Source organism: Lepisma saccharinum, chromosome 23 (genome assembly GCF_977018435.1).
Source record: "Lepisma saccharinum chromosome 23, izLepSacc3.1, whole genome shotgun sequence".
Classification (NCBI taxonomy): domain Eukaryota; kingdom Metazoa; phylum Arthropoda; class Insecta; order Zygentoma; family Lepismatidae; genus Lepisma; species Lepisma saccharinum.
Genome location: NC_139251.1, coordinates 21,884,301 through 21,904,070, shown reverse-complemented (window position 1 = coordinate 21,904,070; position 19,770 = coordinate 21,884,301). Strand labels below are relative to the sequence as shown.

The 19,770-nt window shown below is 38.0% G+C and overlaps 2 protein-coding genes across 4 annotated transcripts in view; one reads left to right on the top strand and one right to left on the bottom strand.

The window, feature by feature from the left end:
* Nucleotides 1-3,764, bottom strand: part of LOC146005252 (deoxynucleotidyltransferase terminal-interacting protein 2) — a 30,715-nt gene extending 26,951 nt beyond the window's left edge. The window contains exon 1 of one of the 2 annotated variants that reach the window (XM_083144348.1): nt 3,747-3,764. The gene's annotated coding sequence lies outside the window, so the exon portion shown is untranslated. Of the gene's footprint in view, nt 1-3,456; nt 3,717-3,746 lie in introns of those variants that run through there. The other variant, XM_083144346.1, reaches the window with a different exon arrangement.
* A 314-nt stretch (nt 3,765-4,078) lies between these two features.
* On the top strand, nt 4,079-15,278 carry LOC146005396 (parafibromin-like). Of its 2 annotated transcripts, none has more exons than XM_083144631.1 (4): nt 4,079-4,428; nt 10,095-10,200; nt 10,708-10,937; nt 14,755-15,278. In XM_083144631.1, exons 1-4 carry the CDS (start codon nt 4,298-4,300, stop codon nt 14,855-14,857), a joined length of 570 nt encoding a protein of 189 aa, XP_083000757.1. In that variant the 5' UTR covers nt 4,079-4,297; the 3' UTR covers nt 14,858-15,278. The 2 variants fall into 2 exon arrangements, 1 of the variants encoding a protein (XP_083000757.1); XR_014444016.1 differs by having other exon boundaries at nt 4,084-4,428; nt 10,708-11,509; nt 14,755-14,844.
* The last annotated feature ends 4,492 nt before the right edge of the window (nt 15,279-19,770 follow it).

Here is a 19,770-nt window from a genome sequence, read left to right as displayed (position 1 = left end):
CGGCCGGTAAATCATGTATTTTTCGACATTAATGTATCTCCGATGCACGATAGCTCTTGCCACCATTACAGTCCACTATGTGAACCAAATGTTCTGTGCGTTTAATTATATAACCCCCTGTTAGTGTAGCAACCACGCTGTAGTTTTACAAGATGACGTGTGAGCGGGTTTTTTTCCAATTTAATTTTCTATGTTTGCCTAACCTAACTTTCCGTAAATGGTTTGTGGATCAATTCTCGCTTAAAAACCTTCTGTGAATAGTTTGTGTGGCATTTTTCGGTTAATAAGTGTTAGTGTAGAAGTTAGGTAAAAATTTACTAAAACCAATACGTTGCTGACCAAGGCAGTTTATTAAGATAAAACACTTAACACGTAACGTTTCGACCCTATATCAGGGTCTTCCTCAGGGTAGCGTTACGTGTTAAGTGTTTTATCTTAATAAACTGCCTTGGTCAGCAACGTATTGGTTTTAATATGGAAAAAACAAGGCTTAATTATATTACAAAAATTTACTATCTTTCGGACACCCCTATTTTTTTCGTTTCGTCAATTTTTGACATTCTTACTTACGTATGTGCTTCGCGGAACATTCCTGAAGGTGTTGTTTTCATGAAATTAATTCCAATTTCTCACATTACCAGTACTTCTTGCCTCAGACACAATATGCCGAGTACACCTTCCTACATAATCACACGTCGTGCTTGTCTTTTGTCAAATTTTTGACATTCGTACTTACGTATCTGCCTCGCGGAACATTCCTGAAGGTTTATTGACGTTGCTTTGATCAAACTAATAGCAATTTTTCACATTACGAGTACTTCTTTCTCCTACCTTTCCACTTGCTCACACACAATATGGCGCGGATGCCGTCGTAAATAATGACGCGTCGGGATGACGCATCGGCCTTCTCTTTTCTCGATTTTCAATTGTTATGCAGTGTTTCAACCTTTGGAACCCAAGAAATGCCCGACAACAAATTTTAAGGAGCGATTTTACAATACCGGGAATTTCTTCATTTTGTTTGAAATTCGGTATACTCACCAATTTCGGCCCCGTAATCACGTATCTGCAGTTAAAGTTTGGCGCTCACACGTGGAAATAGCAAAATAATCTCAATTAAGTTCGTATTTCCACACCCTCGATTTCCGAATTTCCCGCCGGTTCCGGGCTCCGCCCCTGGGGTAATCAACTTACCGCCCCCAACCGCTATCGCGGCCCCGCCTCCGCTCCGGCTACCCGCCTGTTTCTATAGACTCCCTGTTAAGGGCACGTTAGAAATTGGCCGGATTCAACTGCCCCCAAATAAGCGCCAGCAGTTAAAATTTGGCGCTCACACGTGCAAATAGCAAAATAATCTCAATTAAGTTCGTATTTCCACATCCTCGATTTCCGAATTTCCCGCCGGTTCCGGGCTCCGCCCCTGGGGTAATCGACTTAACGTCCCCAACCGCTATCGCGGCCCCGCCTGTTTCTATAGACTCCCTGTTAAGGGCATGTTAGAAATTGGTCGGATTCACCTGCCCCCAAATAAACGCCAAATTTATACGTGAGTGCCAAATTTTAAGTGCAGATTCGTGATTACGAGGCCCAAAATCAGAAACTTCACGGAATCCTCCACACCCGGTACAAACTTAATCACACATCCAGCAAATGTCATTCTTCTACCTCCCGTTTCACGTTCTAACGCTAGTCGCAAACGCAGACAGTTCGAAACACTGCATATCAACAAAACACAATCACGACCCGTCATGATAGTCACGACGGTGTACGAAGGTGATGGTGTCGGAAGATGTACGCGCCAAACGCTATCTCCGTCAGAGAATTAATTTTCAACGAACAACATAAATTTCAGCTCTGAAACATTCCCAAATCACACAAAACACCTTCCCGATGTTCGACAATGCTACAGGAACTTATTACGGTAAGTAGTTTCTTCTGTAAAAATAAATAAATGTGTCCGAAGGATAGTAAACTAGTACCCTATGCTTGCCTAACCTAACCTTACGGAGAATGGTTCTTGGGGCTAACGTCAATGGTTTGTGAGGCTAACGTCAATGGTTTGCGACGTATTAGCATAATTTCAAATCCGGGCACGAAAGTAGATATTTTCCGGTGAACGAGGTTGCAACATTGCATAAATCGAAAAAACACTCTCAGAACGGCCCCTTACCCAGTATGCTATCACGGCCATAATGTGTTACAGATTCGAAACAACAAGTAACAGTAAGTACTCGTAAATCTAAGAAATAGACATTGATATGCATTATTTCACTTTAGGAAATGTTCCACATTCGAAAATAACACGTTAGCAATGTAAAGAAGTCCGAAATATACGATTCGTAGGCGTTTCCCTCATACGATAATAGTACTTATTTGAATGCTAAGGGAACCAAACCTAACCTACCCACAATAGCATATATTGAACAAAATATTAAGTGATCGCTAAAACTCCGCAGTATGTGTTAATATACATAAATCGGAATCGAACCATGTAAAAAATGCATTCGTAGCATAAAACAAAAGGAACTTGGGCCAAATAAATCTCTGCACAGTAACGAATGGTAAATTTCTCGTATCGGACAAACAGCTGAAATTTGCTAGTTCATTTAATTTGAATATTCGTACTTACATATTCTGCATTGAGAAACATTGCTGAAAGTGGCATTTCGCTTATTTCACGGAAATAAGCTCTATTTGCGACATATTGAGTAAGTTTTCTTCGTTTCTTTTTGCCTTCGGTAACATGCAAAATGGTGGTCACAATTTCACAACCGTTCTCGGCATGCAGTGTTTCAACCCCACTGCACCCAAAAATAACTACGTAGCCCCACAAACCATTGACGCATAGCCCCACGAACCATTCATACATAGCCCCACGAACCATTTCCGGTAAGGTTAGGTTAGGTAGGGTCACTATAGGTTACAATAGTTAAAAATTGGTTTCGAAAAAAATATGCATCGCCCCACACACCATTCTCGCATAGCCCCACGAACCATTGACACATAGCCCCACAAACCATTTGCGGATACGTACCTTCTTCAGTTACAAAAACACGTGTTTGGAAACACTGACCGGGATTACGTCATCAGAGACACGCTACATCCACCTGGAAGTAAATGGATGCAAGAGCTTTCGTGCATCGGTCACACATTTATATCGAAAAATAGATGATTTACCGGCAAAATTAAATGAACGATGCGAGAAAACACTTCCCCGAACTTCCACAAGTCTAAAGAAACTGCATTCGGTAAGTAATTTCTCCTGTAAATTTGAAGAAATCTGTTTATCCGATACGAGAAATTTACCAAAAAATTTCGTGAATCGAGGGTGGATATCTTGTAACACGTAATAACTTGTCCTAAATGTATGGTACAGACATTGGTTCATTTTTTTACGTTAACAAGTTTAATGATAAAATATGGCATATTTTTAAGAAACATGTTAACAATACATACTAATCGAAAATATTTTTCCTCTCAATACTTCATAGCACTCTCTTCAGAGGCACAGATTATTACACAACTCAAACCACTGACACGAGATGTTGCTCCTTGTTTTGGCAAAGTACCGCCCTTCGTTTTCTGACGTCAGTCTGAATACCTTTGTTATTAGGTCTTGTACATACCCTTAGCAAATAAAAAATCCTACTTGGTGAACACAAAAAGATTTAAGTTTATTTATGCTAATATAGCTAAAACAAATAGGCCTATATTAACAACGAACGAACGAAGTATTTCGCACTAACCGCTTACGACAGAGAGCGAAGAGCGGGGCTACACCAAAAAGTTCACTTTTACACCCGAAAAGAAGTAAACTGTGTCTGTGTCATTGAGGAACTAACCTGTGTTTGGCGTGGAGTTCACTCAGAGTCTGTGCTCGCGTTAAGAAAAAATCGCAGATCTTACAATTTGTCCACGCGGTATTTTCATTACATACAATACAATTATACATTATAATTATTGAGGATTAATTGATATAAATGTTGCTCGAACTAGAATTTGGTCCCCAAAATAAATATTTATGGTTCTCCAATCGTGAGTTAGCGAATGCTGTGTATTATTTTTGCTAGAGAAACAAACAAAATTGCCAATGGGAGTGCGGATGTGCGGATTTGTACTTAAAAACAAAATTTGTGTTAAAAGTTCTGGTGGCTGACAGCATAGCAGAATGGAACTGTCTTAATAACTGTGGAAAAAACAGACATTATTTTGTATTTACATAAATTATATTTCATGGTAAGCAAGAGAGGAGGAACTAATCAACTAATAAGCTTGTCCGTGACAGAAGGAAATTAAGATGACAGATCCGTTGACTTTATTGAGACAGTACATTATTAATGAAAGAGAAATAATAGAGGGAGATAACCAAGTAACATTGGGAGAGATTTCCTGGCCGAAAAATGTAAAGACAAACTATTTGGTTCATGGGTAAGTATTTTGAATTCTTAAATTATGAGACTCCAATTTGTTTTTCGTGAAGAGTACTTAGTAATTTGCTTTATTATTACTGGTAAAGTAGGTGTCTCCCCCAGACAATAATAGTACCGAAATAACTTAATTTAGATTATTTTGCTATTTTCCCGTGTGAGCGCCAAACTAACTGCAGATTCGTGATTAGAGGTCCAAAATTAGTGAGTATGCCGAATTTCAAACAAAATGGAGAAATTCCCGGTATTGTAAAATCGCTCCCGGAAAATACCTCCTTTCGTGCCCAGATTTGAAATTCTGCTAATACGTCGCAAACCATTGACGTTAGCCTCACAAACCATTGACGTTAGCTTCACAAACCATTCACGTTAGCCCCACAAACCATTCACGTTAACCCCAAAAACAATTTCCGTAAGGATAGGTTAAGATAGGTTAGGCAAGCATAGTTAAAAGAAATAAAGGTACTAGTTTACTATCGTTCGGACACATTTATTTATTTTTACAGAAGAAACTACTTACCGTAATATGTTCCTGTAGCATTGTCTAACATCAGGAAGGTGTTTTGTGTGATGTGGGAATGTTTCATAGCTGAAATTGGTAACACTTTACTATACCGGGGACGGATTTCTTCAAATTTACAGGAGAAAGTACTTACGCAAATCATTTTCTGTAGCGTTGTTGATGTTCGGGAATGTAGTTTTGATCCATTCTAATGCAAATGCATGTGGTTTTCTACGAAAATCAATTTCCAATGCGCTATTGCTGCTGCCCCCACGATGTTGTCCCTATATGCTAAATTGAACGAAAGGAGTGCTAATGGAACCTAACCTAGTAGGCATACCTCGTCCCCGTGATGGTTCGTGGGGCTATTGTGAATTTTTGGGCTAACGTCAATGGTTTTTGGGGCTACCCGTGGATGGTTTGTGGGAAATAAGGAACAACAGTAAGTATTCGTTAATGTAAGAAATAGACATTATTTTCGTTATAAATTCATTATTTCACATAAGGAAATGTTCCGCAATGGAGAATAGTATGTTAGCAATGTAAAAAATTGGCGGAGAAATCTTGACTAGCATTGTCGATGATCAGTGGGTTTCCAGTGTTGCAACCTTCTTCACCGAAAAATACCTACTTTCGTGTTACTCATTTTTTATTTTTTCCGGCTTCGAAAACCCCACGAACCATGCACATGTATACCCACACACCATTGACGGATAGCCCCACGAACCATGCACGGAAAGCCCCACAAACCAATCATAAATACAGAAACCATTCATAAATAGCCCCACGAAACATGCATGCATAGCCCCACACACCATTCACATTTAGCCCCACAAACCATTCTAATAGCCCCACAAACCATTCATAAATAGCACAACGAAACCATGCATGCAAAGTTAGGTTAGGCAAACATAGTTAAAATTGTCATGTTCTGGCAAAACAATTGCGAGTTTGGAAACACTGACCGCGGGTTATGTCATAGAACGAACGGAACATTTTGTTCACATAGTCAAACATAATGGAGGCAAGAGCGTTTGTGCATCGGAGAGACATTAATGTCGAAAAATACATGATTTACCGGCCGAATAAGTTGAACAAAGGGAGGAAACACTTCCACGAGCTTTCAAAAATCCACAGAAACTCAGTTCCGTAAGTAGTTTCTCCTGTAAATTTGAAGAAATGTGTTTTCCCAATTCAGTGCTAACATCACCGACGTGTAAGAAAAAGATCTTTGTGTTACCCATTGAATACATTACAGACACTACTAAAAGACCCACGACCACGTGTCATCTTTGTATTCTGTCCAGGTTCATTGAAGTCCAAGATCAATTATCAAATTTGAATATTTTTCAAATCTTTTGTGGCCCCGGTTATCTTCAATATACTGCTCCCCTGTCTGGAACATGGCTTCAAAAACTAATCTTATCAGGATTGATTCTGTCCTCACCCTTTTCTTCACCATAGAATACCTTCCATGAGACACCTCCATAAAACAGATAGTATATGTCTTCAATACACACATACTTGATGCAAAATAGCAAGTCATGAAATTTTTGCATAAATCATCAATGGTAAAATTAAAAAACAATTTCTAATCAATCAATTTCATTTATGAGTACGTGGCCAACCCATAATATTAAGCTCTTTCACAATCACAACGCTCTCCCTTCTACACCAGTTTCTTTTCGACAGGCTTCCTCGATTATGTAATAACATGCCTCCAAATGTTGACATATTCTTGCCTGAACACAGTTTTCGACAGTTGTTAAGAATGTATGTGTAGCTTTTGTTTTGTTGTTCTCCTGTTGTAAGTGGTTTGGTATAAAATTGTCATGCCATGTCTGAAACTTTAGTTAAATAAATAGATATCTAACAACAATAGCTTTTGTTCATTTCTTTGTGTTTGTTAAGTCTTGTGTTTAACATAAGTTTTTGCTATTTCCTGTATTTTTCATGCTATTCTCTGGTTTCTTAGTAGTAAAGGACAGGCAAGGATCCTTGGTTTTCAAGCTTTCAAATTAGTCATAGCACCACTGTACTGGAAGCAATGAGAAGTTTGATACATCATTAATACTTTTGAAATCTTGATTACAAATTTTTGGTAATTGAAATTATTGTTCTCAGTTATTTATCCACACACCTCCACCACCCCCATAAAATGAATGATTTTCAGCGAACAACTTCCCCTACAATTGATCGCATGAAACCAGAGATCCACCACCGTATTTTGGGCAACCAGATCAGATCCTGCTTTGAACATATGCCACGTAAGCAATGTGCGTATGATCTTTGTGGAAGTTATTAAAGGTATGATTATCATGATCATATGAGGAATGTGTACACATAAAATATAGCAGATTTCTTGCTGTAAGAAGGCTTTTCATATGCTTTCCTTAACACATGTGAATCTGTTTTCCCAACTTCATGCTGTTTCTTCCCAAGGTGCACTGCGTGATGATATAAAGTTGAATATCATCCATTCATGGTCATTTTGGCTCTACATTCAGCCTTAAACGTGAATTTACACTCGCAGATGGACAATTCTGGATAAATTATCCCTACTTTGAAACTGGTACAGTAAGTAAATGTCCATACTCTACAAACTTCAAACATTAATTCACATTGATTTAAAACATTTTTCTCATCTCCCTACACACCATACAGCATATGTGTTGTAACATGCTCAGGGTAGGAAATACTAAGACAACCAAACTGGCTTAATCAGTTCATAGTGCATAAATTCTAAAAACACCAAAACTAACTGTACGAAGGCCACTATTTATATTTTGACCCTTGGCAGCACTGATTGAAGTTAGGCGCGATTTGACGTTTGCACGGAATCGTCTGACATTATTGACCATAACATACTTCAAATGTTTTGTCAATAGCTTGATTTGTGTTGTTTATGTTGCCTTGGAGATTGCGCGACAACAATAAAATGGAATTAACTCGTGAACATTTTCGTGCAATGATTTTTTACGATTTTCGACGTGGATTATCAAGACAAGAGTGCATCGATCAACTTACTTCCACATTTGGCGATGAAGCCCCATCCTTTGCCACTGTGAAACGCTGGTATAACGAATTTAATCGTGGCCGCCATTCGCTCACCGACGAGATTCGCGAAGGTCGTCCAAAATCAGTTGTTGTTCAAGAAAACATTGATGCTGTGCAAAACCTAATACTGCAAGATCATCATGTGACATACTGTGAGATTGAGGCAACCATAGGCATTAGTTCCACCAGCATATATAAAATATTACATGATCATTTAGCTGTGAGAAAGGTATGTTCTCGTTGGATCCCACACAATTTGACAAAAACTCAAAAAGACGCTCGCGTCAATTGGTGCAAACAAATGCTCAATAAATACAATCGTGGTGCTTCAAAAGACGTATATAAGATAGGAACAGGTGACGAATCATGGATATATGCATATGAGCCGGAACGTAAACAGCAGTCGACTGTATGGGTGCTTCAAGATGAACCCAATCCAACAAAAGTTGTTCGCGCTCGAAGCACATCGAAACAAATGGTCGCCTGTTTTTTCGGGAAAACTGGTCATGTGGCAACTGTGCCTGTAGAGGAACGAAGAACGGTCAACTCTGAATGGTACACAACAATTTGTTTGCCAGAGGTCTTCGGTCAAATACGGAAAACAAACAAACGCCGTCGGATCATTCTTCATCAAGACAATGCCAGCTGTCACACATCTCGTCTAACAACCGACTTTATGAACAGTCAAAAAATCGAATTGATGGGTCATCCGCCGTACAGTCCTGATTTGGCACCCAATGACTTCTTCTTGTTCCCGAATGTCAAGAATAAATTGCGTGGACAACGATTTTCGTCGGCTGAAGACTCCGTTGATGCGTTCAAAAACCATATTATGGAGGTGTCTCAAGAAGATTGGAAAAACTGCTTTGACAAAAGGTTCGAACGAATGCAAAAGTGTATTGACCATAAAGGAGAATACTTCGAAAAACAATAAAGCAGTTTTCAATGCCAAATTTTTGTTTTTTCATTGTTAGGCTCAAAATATAAATAGTGACCCTCGTACTACCCTTTTCAAGAAGGTTCGATGAAGATGAGTAAAGATATGATGAAGGGACTCACAAAGAACACCTATACCCAGGTTGGGTTTCAAGCCCAGGACCCCTGTCATTGTAGAATGTTGTGCTAACCACTCTGCCTCAGAGGTTGGCTGATTGTTAAATGGCTGTTACTCTCGTAACTATTAGACCTGAGCCGATACCACTTTGAACTGAAAACCAATCATGGTGCTGGTACTCTTCTCAATTCTTAAGGATACTGGTGCCAGGTAGTCACTGTTAAAGTTTGGAGCCTGTTCGAAGCAATAGATTGTGCTGAACCTTGGTATAGAGGCAATGGAGACTATGGGGAAGCAAATGCTTATGAAAAGAAAAGTTCAATTTTCACCACCAGACTGAAATGTGGCACTGAAATATTATGCACAGTGAACAACATTCTGGGAAATGCTTCGTATGACCATCACTCATATTGTTTTACCCTTCCAAGGGGTCATACATGTTGACGAGAGGCATATTGAACACTGCTGTACTGACATAAACTCAAATTACTGGTTGTTGATATTCCAGCACCCCATTTCCACCTGGTAGTGAAGCCTTGAACTATTTTTTTTTCATTGATTTGAGGCTCGGTGAGCCACAGAGCCAGTTTATGCGGGGACAAGGCCGGAAAAATTCCGATCACCCACCCCAGGAATCGAAACTTATGAGAGTTGTGGTTTAAATTTTTAGGAATTATATCAAAATATTAAAATAGTGTATCATTTAATTGTAACATTATTTTTTATGTATTGCTGGTTCAAAAGAAATAACAATGTTGAATTTTGCATGGTTTCTGAAATAGACTGAAAGTGGTGGATGACATTTTTGTGGACCTGGAAAATTCTGGAGAAGCATCTGCCCCAGTGTCATTGTATAAATTCCAACAGTTGACTGATACTGATACATCAGCCTAATAGTTATACCAAACAGTTCTAGAATAGAAACAACTAATTTAGTTTAATTTCACAGGAAAAGTATTTTCATAGTTTTATTGGTAAAATTGCTGTCATGTTGAACTTCTTATGATTAAGCTAATTCCATGAAGGCTAAAGATTATATTTTATCTTTTTCTAGATCTGGTAGGAATGGCAAGCCTAAGAACTATTATACTCTGGAAAGTGTGTTATATTTCCTCAAGAATGCAAACCTTTTTCATCCAGAATATGTTCGACAGGCTGCAGTAAGTATATGAAAATATGTATTTTTCCAACTTCTTTAAGATGAGTGTAGGCTATGTTTTATATTCCTTGGCAGAATTTGATAAAGAGTAACTTTTACAAAATGTAGATGCATATCAAAGTTTTGGGTAGTTTTTTTAAAAAAAGATACATTCGAAAACATGAAAGAAGTCAAGGAAAATTTAATAGTGTTTGTACTTGCTAGGATGTGAGATTATGTATATATTTATATTTTGTTTATTTTTTTTTGTTTTTTTTATTAATTGATTCTTTTTAATTTGATTTCCAGTTTTGAGTTTAACACTTGGTTATTTGTGAGTTATAATATCACAAAATGATCTGGAAACTTGTTTAAAAAACCTGAAAAATTCAGAAAAGTAAGTGTTTTTTTTTCAAAATGTGTGAAAAACCTTGATTGTTTTGTCCACAAATTTAACAAATCTTGTATTTTTTAACACATTAAATGCTAGCTGTTTGTAATCATTGTGATTATTTTAATTTTTCTTCAGATGAACAACATTGACCCTGTGCACCGTCCTGACAGAGGGGACTTACTGAAATATTTAAAGGGGCAGACATCCACTTCACTTAAGATTGACAAGTCTGCGCCTCTAGAAAAACCAACACAGATTAAAAGAACAGCAGAAGACACTTTAGAATTGTTCCCAAAGAAACCTCACTCCGAAGATTCTGAAGTTGAATCGGTGACGGAGTCGTCCGTAACTGTCAGCAATATTAAGTAAGCTTGTAGTTATGCCATTTGGCTGTGTACTTAATAATTTGGAATTCATTTAATTTACTTATCTGCTCAACTGGGAGATTATGGTTAACATATAAGTAAGGTGACTAGACGTTCAGTATTACACAGTCCCTTTTTTTGAATCTCTGTCCTGATTATTTCGGGATACCAAAATGTCCCTTCAACAACTAATCAGCATAGAATGACTACGTAATGCCAGAATTATTGAAAAAATGGAAGCTGGGTAGATATTATTTCACATTTCAATGTCAAAAGTGTGCCATATTCCAATTTTCTTAAAATATGGAGTTTCTTCTCGGTTTACCTATAACTAATGCCTCCGCTAAACGAATGTTTTCGTGCATGAATGGTTTGTGGACAAGTGACAAGAATGCTCTTTCAGTACAAACTTTGAAAGCTATGTTGATTAATAAGGTGATAAACTTTTACAAAATGTTATTTAAAAAGAAGGATGTGCTGAAGAAGATCCGTTCATCGGCAAAATAACAATGGATGATTTCTAATTCTAAAAGGACTGCTTTGTTGGAGTGCAGTGCATATCACCACATTATGTAAGCTATTTACACAGTATTTATATATTTGATTAATTTTCAAGCATAAGTGTTTTTGACGAAATGGTTTTTATATTAAAATGTGTAAATTTTTCTCTCTCTCTTTGTTGTTTTAAAAATCTGGCCAGCTTATATACAAGATGTGTCCAAAAAAGTTTGAAAGTTAATACAAGTTACTGAAAATATTTTTCTTTTATATAAACTGGAGGGAACCCAACCTGGACTCCCTTTAGTGTGCCTTCACATTATAGACCATCATAGGATTAAAAAAAATGCATAAACTGCTAATAATAATTACCACAACATATGAGTATAATTATAAATCACCAAGTTATTATATTCAATTATCTGATTCACGGTTGGGTAAAATAACTTTATTTTTACATAACTGTATTTTTATCGAGTGCACAGTTGTCATTGTAATTTTCACATTTGTTATCATTTGTGAAATTCTAATTCTGATTTGTAGGGTACTTTCAAACATTTTCTTTCACAAGGTTAGCACTCACCTAAAAGTCAGAGAAATCGCAACTTGTGGCTCAGAAAGTCACAGAAAAGTCATTCAATTGTATTCAAAATGTTCAGAAACTTGGAATCAGAGAAGGTAAATATTAGGAATGGAACCGAGGAATCAGTGCTCTATTGGTATTAACCGATATAGACACATCAGTTTCATATCATATCAGTTATGTACACTTCTATTCACAGATAAGCTTCGGAGCCAAGGAGTGTGGCAGTACAGCCGAAGTAAAGATTCGGGAAAAAAGCACTCTGCAGTTTTGCTTACCACTAAAGTTTTCATCGGATGCAGGGAATTTTCTGACTTGCCGAGTGAAAAGAAACGGTCACAGGAAAGTCTTGCATTTTAATTATTAATGCAATCCCGTGTCGAATTTTACAAGAGAATGGTGGAAAAAAATTCTGGAAAATATGTTCGAGATACTCAGTATCCCAGGCGGAGTGGATGGTGGTTCCATTACTTCTTTTCCTAGCTTAACGTAACGGCAACATCGACGTTCACCAAGAGGACGCAGGTTCGAATTCTGACCTGAGCATCGGTGTTCTTTGCGAGTGTCCCTTCATCACTTTTCCCATATCATCATTTATCTTTTTCATCGCGATTAACTAAAAATAGAAGAAAAGCGACGCTAACAAAAAAAAAATCAAATTGACATTCAAGATGCGGATGGAAGAAAATAAACAATCCAAGGCAAATAGTTAGTTTTAAAAATATAATTATGTATGTGACATTGACTTACTGTATAAGATTCGTCATCACTTATCAGAATCTGCTATGTTGACAGAAGCTAGAGCATGAAGATTATTAGGGGTTGGAAACACTAACCTTGCACAAAAGCACATCTTCGATCGTCTTCATTAATATACACACACAACATTAACTTATAGTCTAAGAGCAATGTGTGCACAGCATAGAGACACTATACCGTGAAGCATAGTGCTTTGAAATGAATGTAATTTGAGAGAAGGGACATTACCGGACAGGTAAAAGTGCAATCTTCCAGTGTTGTCCCAGTGAATTTCATGTGCGCTATTCCTGGAATCTGTATGAAAAACATATGTTTAAAAATCACACTTAACAGTTGGCCAAATCACTGCGCTTCAACGGACTCGAAGGGAATGAATCCGCAGAACTCATTCCTCGTCTTGCGGCAGCCAGCTGATGGTGCTGGAAAAAGAGTAGGTAAGTGCTGGAAACACTATGACCAGGGCCTGACATGGAGAAGTTTTGATGCCTGATTTATACTCTACCGAGTGTAATAAAGAAAACAACTTGTTCATTTTAATCCAAACCAATGTGGAATAATAGTTTGGTTGCAGAAGATCATTAAAACTCTACTGTTGGCTTTGCGTCCTATTTTCAAATGCATTTTATACACAGATAGGCTAATCAAAACTGGGCCTACAGTTGAAAGTGGGAACCGAATCACTGTGTGTCCATCGGGTATCGAACTCGAGACCCCTTCATTACAAGGTGACTGTGTTACTACTATGCCATCCGAGAGGGCCTATCTTCAAATAAAGAGGGTGTATGGAGCAGTTCAGGTTTTGATGACATGAACAATTTACATCCACACTCAAAATCTGATGGCAGCATTTGAAACTATGGGAATAGACTTGCAACAAGGTCAACAACGGAAACTGGAGATTAGAACTAGTTGATAAGAACGCGAAAGAAAGTTTATCTCAAGACATTTTCTGTCCTTTGAAATTAAGTTAATGGTCAACATGTTGTCTTCCTCTGATATCGAGAAGGTAGTTCAATAACTTTTGTTTTATTTTAAGAAAAGTGCTTCGTCATCATCTGTTTTTCTTCAAGTTACGTGTGTTAGTTGTTTTCAACAATTCCGGTGTCTAGTGCTAGTGTCATTTTCAGCACTTCGCCAAATTCACAGTTACTGCAGAAGTACCCAAGGGCAGCTGAAAAGCTGCAGAAGCTGAAAACTGAAATGAAAGTAGAGATGGATTCTACAATCTAGTGATTGAAGAATTCATAAAGGACAGTTAATAATAATAATAAGAATAAGAATAATGCTTGTTTCAATATATTACAGCATGTGCTTCCCTTGCCGTAAAATTCACGGACCGCCCCTGCTCTAAAGGTATTACATACTCAAATTGCAAAACAATATATCCACTGTTACTATGCGATAAAGCTTAGAATAAGGTTTATAACTCCTCAACCACTGCATTCTTTTTAAAAAAATAAATTTTACATGTAATAATAACTAAAAAGCAACAAAGTTAGGGCACAGGCATTTGGTGTTTTGTAGTGCTTCCGGCAAATTTGGTCCATCCAGCATCCACAGGGCCAATGCTAGAAGCAAAATTTCTGATATTGTTCTGTAAGCTGGCAACACTGCCGCTTTTATACATGGTTGTAGGAATGTACCACTGTTACATATTATTTTTTTTAAATGAACTTGGGTCCTAAGGGGGAAGGGGGAACATTCTTTTTATTTTCAAATTGTTTCTTCTTTTTCCTTTAACACTAATGGGAGTTACAATGTATAATTTTTACCTCCGCTAAAAGCCCTGTCTTTTAAGAAAGAATATAAAAAAGTCATCTCTCTATGACAATTAGTTCATATTTCACAACAAGTCCCATCCTCAGAGACTATTTAGGAATGCCAGGTTCCATCCCATTGAGGTTCAAACATTTATTATTAAATGATCTTGAAATTTACCTGCATAAGTGGCAACACTGTTTAATTTGTTTTTTTCAGATCTTTGCCAAAGGTGATGCCCGTAGAGAAAATAATTGCAATAAAAGAGAAACACATGGAAAAGAAAACAGAAGATGCTTGGACTGGGGTTACATTTGCGTAGGATTTTTTATCTTTATTTCGGAAAGGAGAGCATATCAAGTTAAAGACAGTGGAGCACAATGAATATTATTTTGTAAAGTGCTGGAAAGGTATACAAGAACCAAGTAATCTTTGTGTCCGTTTGAAATCTTCAGTTGTTCAGAATTTGATTTTTGCAACCTAACTAGTCTTCCTGGATAGCCCAGTGATTTAGGGTGTGTTGCCTGAGAGTAATAGACATGATTCCTATAAGTATTATTTATTTCGAATCCATATAAAAGTGGAGGTTTAATTTCGCTTAGCTGTAGTGCATAAAGTGTACTTCAATACAGAATTTACTGTGTGTTATCGTTGCCTAATTGTGAAGATACTGCAGGTAATGAATAGGAACAGAATCTATATATTTTTTTGTATTATTATCGAGTATCCCGAAGTGTACTTAATAAAGCTTTATTTTTGTTAAAGATTTTTTTTTTTAATTCTTAAAAACACTAAAAAAAACACAAACAGCACGATAAAAAGTACTTTAGCAGTTCTGCCGAGCTTTCGACCCCTTCACGGGATCATCATCAGGGCTGGTCGATGGACGACGGAAGGGATGCGGTTGAAGTACTGCTACTCACAGTGAGTAGCGTTTTCAACAAATATGTTGCTGGCACGTGACGTAAGAAGTTTTCTACTGTCATATGTTTTTCTTACTTAGTTTTCAGTTTGTTTTGAGACAATTCAGCTCAAATAGTGTTCAATATTTATGGTTCCATTTTGAAAGAAAAATTAGGGTTTTGTATTGTTAAAATAATAAAAATTACCCGTGACTCCCACAGTCCTTGAGGGCAAAGGCCTACCTACCAGCCTCACTCTTACATGCCTCTGCAGATCATCCAACCAGTTATGGCTGACCTGTGGTCAGCATGATGAACCCCCAGTCGTCGTCGTCGTAGGTTCCATGACCGGCTGATGCTACTCATTCGTATAACCTGACAAGTAAAGTCCCAATATGCGCAGATCGCTGCGGAGCACTTCCTATTACGTCATTCTCCCCACCACTCTTCAACGTACTGATCTGGCCTTGAGAGCACCAGTGGTGCCAATTCAGCAAAATTAAGCTAAAACAAATATGACAAACGATTTTCACGGTGCAGCCTGACAGTGCCAGCTCATATTATATCAGTGGTTCATTTTATTTAATCCGGCCTTTGAAAATGCGTGCGGTGCGCGGATCGTAAACTGTAGTATTACGCACGTGCGTTAAGGTTTATAACGAAAAGAAACTACAGGGCGAATGACTTCATTTTCTGAATGCAACATCGAGCAGTGGCCTGTTTTTTTTTAAAGCCGAGTGGGCTGGGGGTTCTTTTGTTTATCGTACAACAATCACTACGAGAAGGCAATCTGATAACAAGCTTGCCTGTGTTCTTTTTTAAAGGATTTAAATGTTCTTGCTCTTTACTCTTGCCTGCATATTTTTGAAATGCAAAAATCAAATCATGCCGGGTCCAACGAAATCCACAATCTGTTCTGGAAAACCCATTAGAGGACAGGCAAGAGAATTTGTTTACAATGTTGCAACACATTTGCGAAATCAGAAGGAGTTATATAAACTTAAGTATAATGTTGTCGAGTCCACAAGCGCCGCCACGGAAGTATCTAAATTAATGGTTTCTCAAGTTTTAAAAGAAGGAAAAGAGTCGTTGGCGAAAGGTGGGCTGAATTTCTGTACTCCAACAGGTAGAAAACAGCCCAGGAAAAAGCAAATACAAATTTTGTTGAAAATCTTCAGACCATTCCGCTCTTTCCAGGTTGCAACACTGCGAACCACGGTCGCCGCAGGCAAGGGAGTGGAGAAATGTGGTGTGAGATGCGAAACAGCTATTTGCATCATCTTGTTTTTAAACTTGTCAAGCTATAGCTCCCCAATTTACTCACGATGGTGGGTGTCCACCGGTCCCATTCACAGGCCGAAATCTCAGGATTATATTTCTCATCTAACTGTAATAAATCATTGAAAATTTCATGAAAATGGATCCCTCTATGAGGTGCATTCAAGTTTAAAGTTCTCCTATTTTTTTTTTCTTCATGAATATGAATACTTACGTATAAACGGGAGAGTTGTTTGAGATGAAGCATCCATTCTTGAAGGTTGATGAGGCCAGATGGCAGCATGGTCTACCTCATAGGAAGCTAGTGGCGCTGTCTAGCGACAGGTGTTCCTCCATGGAACAGAGGGAACAGGCTGTTCCCTTCTACTTATCGCCCTCTTTAGCTATTTAAATTATCTATAATAACATAATAAGAACACTTCTTTTTTTTTTCCGAAATCAACACGCCGAAGAAAAACTTTCACCCTGACTGGAAGTTTGTTTACTTCACCTACCCTCGTCGTCCCACCCTCTGCTCTGACACTGAGTATTTCCGACCACGCGCGAAGGTAAACTATCCTCATGGTGCCACCTCCCACCACGGAAGCTGAACTCTCAAGCTGGTCCCTAAGAGAGACATAGCTAATTTGTTTTCCTTCGAGTTTTTGCTATGTGCTAAAGCTTAATTGCGTCATAGTGATAGTTTTGAGTGTAGTAAGTCTATAGTTTCCTAATCTCTTTGCAAAATTGCGTCTGCCAGTCATACCGAACTGGAAAAATCTTCTAGAGTCTAAGCATCTGCTAAATGCCTTAGCTAAACGCTACGAAATAGCTTCCGAGGGAACAGCTCGCATCCACCTGTTCCACCAGCAAGACAAGCGCAGCGCAGGACAAGAAAGCGAATGTTGCATGATCGTTTTTAGTTCATTGAACTTTACATAAAAGACAACAAACATACACCTATCCTAACCTAATTAGAAACTAAAACGAAATCGTACACAAGGCATTTTCAAACAAGTTACTACAACTCTGTAAAATGATTAACTGAATATTCTTCCAGTGGCAAATTATTGTTGTCCTTGTTTGTTCCTGAGAAGGGAGTTTGGAACAGTTCGGGTTTTGTCACAATTTCTACAATTCAAGCGGACGTCATGAAAAAACTCGGCCATCTGAATGCCATTATTGCATTAAGGACGTTTGAATTACAATGCTCAACTCTACAAAAAAAATGTCAACTTAATCTACAAATAGAGAGATGAAACCGGTTTCGACAAAACATTTTTTTTCTCTCTGATCACTCATAAATTGCTTTTATTCATTTTTCCTTTGTTGCGCATCAACAATTTTGTTTTTAATGTTTTCTTTACATTATATCATATTTGCTTTAACATTGGTATTTTCATAATTTTAACGTGCTTCATGTTATTACGACAGGTATGGGAGAGGAGGGGGCAAGTGCAGGTCACCTGTACCCTGCCTGATTTAGCACCGCACGCCACTGGACAGGTGTGTTTTTGATACTGGAAATGACATCGTTTACATTGGAAGCACAGCATGTTGTTACCCATTTTCTTCACCTCCATAAAGAAACACCCATCGATATTCATCTTCAATTGACCAAGACATGCTGTGGTGGTGTCATGGATGTTAAAAATGTGTGTTTGTAGGTGCTACATTTCAAGGAAGGCCGAAAGCCATGTGAAAACAAACAAAAAGAGCCTAGGCCACAAACCAGCAACCACTTACCGCCATTGCTGAGAAAATGATGTTTGAGGACAGGAAAGTCTTTATACTCACACATCGTTATGCTAAGGGTAGCACAGTGATGGGTACAAGCTATGAAGCTTTTTTGAGAACCAAGTTGCTTACAGCATTTCGAGAGAAACTGCCGGAAAAGGCTGCAACTGTGTTCTTTCATCAGGACAACGCACCTCCTCAATGGGTGGCCATTGTTCACACGTTTTTCATGGAAAACAAATTTGAAGTGATTCCACATGCTCAGTCCACATTCTCATGACCTCGCACCTAGGGATTTTTGGTTTTTTCCTGCACGCAAGGAGAGTCTCCATGGTCACACATTTCCAAGCCGTTCCTCTCTTACAATCAGCGATTTTTAAGTATACAAAACAGACTACTAAAGAAGCGTTTGCAAAGGACATGCTATCGTGGCGCCAGCATTGTGAAATATGTGTACCTCTAGAGGGAGATTATGTTGAGAATTGATGACAGTTTCACCTTTGTGAGGTGAGTATATTTTTCAGAATAAATTAGGAGACCCAGGCGCGTGCCCAGGATTTTCGTAAGGGCGGGGGGGTTATGAATCTAACTCATTTTCCAGTTCACAGGTCAAATTTCTTGTAATAAATTAGATAATTAATATACTTGGATTTTACCCCAATGAACGCAATCAATGTATTTGCTATGGATGCTTCATGTTTTTATTGCATCATATAAAAGCACCTGCTTCAATATTTCCAAATTATTAATATTTTATATTTAATTGCTCAAATATAATTTTTAAACAAAAAATATGTACACTCAACATTGTAACAACATTAAAGAGATTAAGACTACTTGATGTCTTAAAGACAGTAATAAATAAGGTACCACAGTTCAACAATTTAAATTCAGAAATTTAGGCATCGAGGTTTCTGTGCGAGTTCTGACAGTATGTCGTCACAAGTAACTTTTATATCCCGGTGAATGTTCAGAGCAGCTAACCCATTTAATCTTTCTTCGCAAATGGTATTTCGAAGTAGGTCTTCAAGTTCCTCAAAGTTGTGAATGATTTCTCATTTGATGTTGTTGTTACCGGGATTGTACATAATATGAGCAAACGTGTGTTTACCCAGGGAAATATTACTTCACTGCATATATCAATTGCTTCAAGAGCATTTACTGGACGTCTTTGCATTGCTGCAAGATGACGATACCACAGTTTCATTTCAGTTTGAGCGTCGTCGTCTTGTAATCAAGGTGTCCCGGGTTCAATACCCGGTGGAGGCTAATAGTGGTTCGGATCTCACTTTAAACTTTAGGCCCAGTCCCGATTAGCCTTACTGTGCATAAAGTGGAT